Genomic DNA, 5,291 nt, shown 5'->3' on the forward strand with positions numbered 1-5,291 from the left:
TAATAGTATCTTATTATGAAGAAATAACTCGAAAGTTTGGCAACTGAGAGTTTTTTTCTTATCGTTTAAATATTTTAGATCCTATTCCGCAACTCTTAATGACAATGTCAGTGTATCGTTATATTGTCGCTGCGTAATTTTTTTTACCATGTAATAAAATCTGTGCAACGACATTAACATCGTCGTTAAGAATTAAAGAATAAGGGACTTTCACATAAATTTCACATGAAATGAGTTCCACTTCAGTTTGAGATACGCAGTTTAAGAATTTAGTTGTAAACATTTTAACGTGAGAAACTGAAGATTTATCGAAAAGAGTAGTTTTCCTTGATATTTTCGTGAGAAAATCTGCTTTCGCCACCACGAAATAGCACGTATGCATGGAGAGTGGCTCACTAAGGCCAGAGGCTGGGGTGGTTAAGATCTGGAGCACTCTATATATGTGGAGTATATATTGCCTTCGCAGAATTGCCCTCTGAGATGCCGTCGATACAGGGACTAAAGAGGAAATACCGCGTCGACGATCCGCTACGTTTGAACTGCACATCCGGCCGGAGCAAACCCGCCGCGAATCTCACTTGGTATATCAACGATCGACAGGTATGCTCTAACTGCTAATGATAGTAATGCGCGCGCGGTTAGACGAGAGGATAGACGGACGGAAAGGAATGGGAGAGAAGGATCAGATACCTCTATTTAGTTTATCCCACGTTTGATCCATTATCCCTGATCAAACGTCAGAGACAAGGGAGCTTATGGGATACGTTCCTCTTCGAGATGTTCCAAAGTTCGAGCGAGCAGCATCCGCAGTGCGGAAAATAATTTAATATTCCGATTCTCAATTAGCGTATAATATTATAACGTAAATGTCTCTTAATTAAGGCTCGATTGAGACAATGTTCGAAAAATTGTTAAATCTTTGTGTGTATCTCTATATATCTAAGTAATTAAATTTTTTTCGAGTAATTATTTAAGCAATTAAATTTGCTGCTTTAATAAAACGTCATAATAATAAAATCATAAATTAAACGATAAAATGCTAAAATGCTTTAATACTAGTATATATTTTAAAGTCGTGTTTTTACAAAACGCGTCGCATTTGCAATGCTCAAAATAGTTTCCTTAATCACCTTACTTCAACGCACCTCTACGTAAATTATTTCACGTACTAGGCATGATTGTCGGAAAATTGAAATCGCCGTACTACCGAGAATTTATATAACAGCAGCATTTAATGACATATGAAGCAGCGCGAATATACTATTTTATCCTTATATCACAATATCAATATTTGTTTTATCTCTTAACAAGCTATTATACTATCGTTAACTCATCACGGCCATCAAATAATGAAACCTAATTAACTTTCTAAAATTAAATATATATTCGAAATTATTTACTGCTATATCAGAATATATATATACGGCTCTGATATACATATTACGATTATAAATTAATAACCTTTCCACATTATCTATATTACATTTATATGCTGTACATATTTACAGAGAATAGATAAAATAATGTAAACACCTGGGAAATTTACACATTTATTTTATCACTTGTTTTGTTAATAAGAGAGTGGCTCATTATTTGCTTTTAATACACATTCTGTTCTTGTTGGAACAATCACTCAATGCTTAAATAGTTACCAATAGATAGATGTATTATTTTTTAGAACATCTCTCAATTGCTTATATAAATCAATTGGAGAAGGAAATTTTCTTCTCCAATCTATATTTTCCAAAATTACCTTTCTTCAAAACTTCTTTCCTGGCCAATCACCTGCTTCGAATATTATCTGTAATTTTGAAGAGCAGAGTGAGAAACAGATTTCCTCCTCCCGATATCTTTTAAGCAATTAGAAGATGTTCTGCCTAAAGGTATAATAACACTGTTACTATTCGAGCATGTACGACACTATTTCAACAAGAATTGAGACTCTGCATTAAAGATAAATGGTAAACTAAGTTCTTATTAATAAAGCAAGTAGATAGTACGTTTCTCAGGTGTTGGCGCATTATATAACTGTAACACATATTTAGCGAAGTTTTGCGTAAATCCGTTGACACTAATTTCTATCTTTTCTGTTTCTTGTCTCCCTTCAGCCTCTCAAAGCGCACGTTCGCACGTACAGCCCACTCGACACGAACGAATCGGAGTGGCAGATCTCGCAAATTGGGCTCCAGTTCCTGGTTTCGCACGATCACTTCGTGAGCGGCAAGCTGAAGATACGTTGCAGCGCGTCGATATACGATATTTATTGGCAGAGCACAGAAGTTAGCGCCGAGGAGGATCGGCCGCGAGTGATACATTACGAGCCTGCCGCGACTATCGTCGGTATCAACTACCTCCAGCCACCGCCAAATTTTCAGACCGGCCAGAAGAAACCTGACGGGCAGGTTGGAGTAAAAGGTAACGTTTCTTCACTTTTTGCCGCCGCAATATACTTCATTGACTGTTATAAGAGGTACATAAATCATAACTCCATGATAGTGAAGCATCAATTTACGGATAAATTGTAAAATGCCGAGAGAATACGTAAGAATTTAAAATGTGTATGCATATGTATATTACTATAGAGGAAAGCCCCCTATTATGAGATCGGCCCCTAATATGAGATAGTGGTGTTTCTGCTAAACTAATAGACGCTATCTATTGATTCCACCATGAATTTATTGCTCTTGGATTGAAAACTGTTTAGTAGAAAATTCATTATTAGATCATGCTTGTAGTCATTGTAAAACAAGATTTTAGAATTTGGATGTCTTCAAGTTTCATTGAGATGAGCCTTTAAACATTGTTTATTATTTAATAAATAAATATTCGGCAATAAATTCTTTATGTAGTAATAGAGTAAGGTCGTACTAATAGAAAAATACAGGATATGTTGAATTGCTTAATTACAGAAGTTAGATTTGATCGTAAAACCGTAAGGCGTGGAAATCGTAATATGGGATACCCAGGATATTTCTAATATGAAATAATCTATGCTCTTATAGTGAAAATCGTTAAAAATTATTAAAGTATAAATGTTATTATACAATAGAAAGGACAACCGGAACGTCGAGTGCCTACTTCTGCGATGCTTGATTTCAACTGTAGATGAGTTTTAGATATAATGTATCGCTCATTTTTCGCGCACCCTGGCTGTGTTTGTATTTAAGAAACATTAAATAAAGTTTTTTGGTTACAATACTGATATTCTTTGCGTTTTAATATTGATTTCTTAGGGTATCTCACATTAGGAGTACAATTTTTTGACTTTGCGGTTTGCTCACTCTTTACATTTCTTCAATTTAAAAAAAAAAATGGAATTTAAATTAAATTTTATATAACATTATCTTAAAGTTTATTAATTCCCTTAAAAATGACCTATTATTTTTTTTTAATTCTGTCTGTAAACTTTTGGCATTTACCCAAAATAAACTCGGTATCTCATAATAGGGGACTTTCTTCTATGACTTTATTTTCTAAAATTTTCAGAGTGAATCTCACTCTAAAAAGTAAAATCTCACTCTTAAAGATTGAAAATTGAATTATTATTTTTCAAGACTGTGGCTCAATTTTTACTCTTTAGAGTGAGATTCTATTCTAAAGAATTTAAAGAATATATTATATTATAATTTATGTTTATATACATATTATAATTTATGTTTATGTCAATTCATGTGGTGAGTAAGTATGCCGAGTCTCAGACTCCATTTTCAAAAATTTAACTTGCATTTATTGCTTCTGCTTCTGTTTTGTCGTTATTTCTATTTCTGTTTCTATTTATAAATAATTATCGTTTTAAATATGAGAAATTATTTATGTCTAAACTCTATCTAGATAGAGAGAAACATAATACACACACACACACACACACACACACACACACACACACACAACATGTAGAAATAAATTACCAACTCGATTCAATTATTTGCATGTATTCATTATTTCAAGGAAACATAATCCTCGTAAATACATTACTGCTATCCATTATGTCTTCAATTATTTATCGAAATTCGAGACACTTCGAGAATTTAGACGCGGACCAGCTGCGGATTTATTTGCTTAGAGAGAGTTTAATTTGTTTTTTGTGCTCGAACAATATCCGGCCAACTCGATGAGCCCTTTGACCTCCTTAGGCTTAGGCGTTTACTTTGAAACAACACAGTCGGGGCATTCAGAAAGCCACGCCGTTGAGCCGCGATCTAAATCCCTCCGCTCGTACGACTCAATTCCTTGAGAAAGAAAAACACAAACAAGAAATGGGAGATTGTATTATTAGAGCATCTCGTTCGATAATTTTTCAGTGCTGGGGTCCTCCACGGTGAGCCTGCGGCCGTCAGCGAGGATCGTTTTGGAATTGTTTGCGCTTCTTCTAATCGTCATTCGTTAAAGGCATATAGTGCATCGTTCGAGAAACGCGCTTTGGAACACTGCGTACGTTGACGTGTTTGTAAGAAGAGGAGAAGGAGGAGGTGGAGGAGGAGGAGGAGGAGGAGGAGGATGAGGAGATGGAGGAGAAGAAGAAGGAAGAGACTGGCGGAGGGCTCGAGAGGCGCTTTGTGCGATGATGACGTTTCCTCTATGGGATCGCCTCGGATCACCACGCAGCAGTAATATCCAACCGGAGCGAACACAGGAAACTCCTTGGGTCACGTCACGGCGATGAAACCTGAAAGGCTTGTTCGAATGGTAGAGGAATGGAAGTGACGGGACGCAACCGATAGTTCGATCGGCTTCGGACGACTAGAAAAGGCCGAAGAAAAAAAAAGAATCGTGTACGAAGGGCGAACTCCAGCGAGATGATTTATCCGACGTTTACTCATCCGACGATCAACGAAATGTCCAAAATGCACTACAGCGACGACAGACGCGGCTGGATATATATACTCGCGATATATATTCAGGAATTATTTTATTATTATTAGACCATGTACTCTTGCTTCCTTCCAGCGGGAATAATGTGTTTGCAATGTGTAGGTATACGTATACATACATATAGTACGTTTCATCGCATCGTATGAGAAGATAGTTTTTTTTTCGTACTTTTATAACTCAGAAGGAGACTATAACGTAGCATGAATGTACGTGCGTATTCCTCGACAGCGTAAAGATACATATACATGGAATTCAAACATATACCAAACATAAATGCGTATAACACGACAGATATGAATATATAAAATCGCTCGATTATATACATACATGTATACACATATTTATTCACATAGACACGCATACACACACATACACGCGCGCGCGCGCGCGCGCGCGCACGCACACACACACACACACAC

At 36.3% G+C, this 5,291-nt stretch overlaps 1 protein-coding gene across 3 annotated transcripts in view; it reads left to right on the forward strand.

The window, feature by feature from the left end:
• The window catches only part of LOC108755494, a 15,744-nt gene extending 10,989 nt beyond the window's left edge, over positions 1 to 4,755 (forward strand). The window contains exons 4-7 of one of the 3 annotated variants that reach the window (XR_001939772.1): positions 467 to 600; positions 2,109 to 2,415; positions 4,302 to 4,469; positions 4,503 to 4,755. Coding sequence is in view for 1 of the 3 variants with exons in the window: in XM_018498526.1 (XP_018354028.1) it covers positions 467 to 600; positions 2,109 to 2,415; positions 4,302 to 4,387 (527 nt within the window). In the remaining 2 variants the exon portion in view is untranslated. The other 2 variants (XR_001939771.1, XM_018498526.1) reach the window with 2 other exon arrangements.
• The last annotated feature ends 536 nt before the right edge of the window (positions 4,756 to 5,291 follow it).

This window comes from Trachymyrmex septentrionalis, unplaced genomic scaffold (genome assembly GCF_001594115.1).
Source record: "Trachymyrmex septentrionalis isolate Tsep2-gDNA-1 unplaced genomic scaffold, Tsep1.0 scaffold87, whole genome shotgun sequence".
NCBI classification, from domain to species: Eukaryota; Metazoa; Arthropoda; class Insecta; order Hymenoptera; family Formicidae; genus Trachymyrmex; species Trachymyrmex septentrionalis.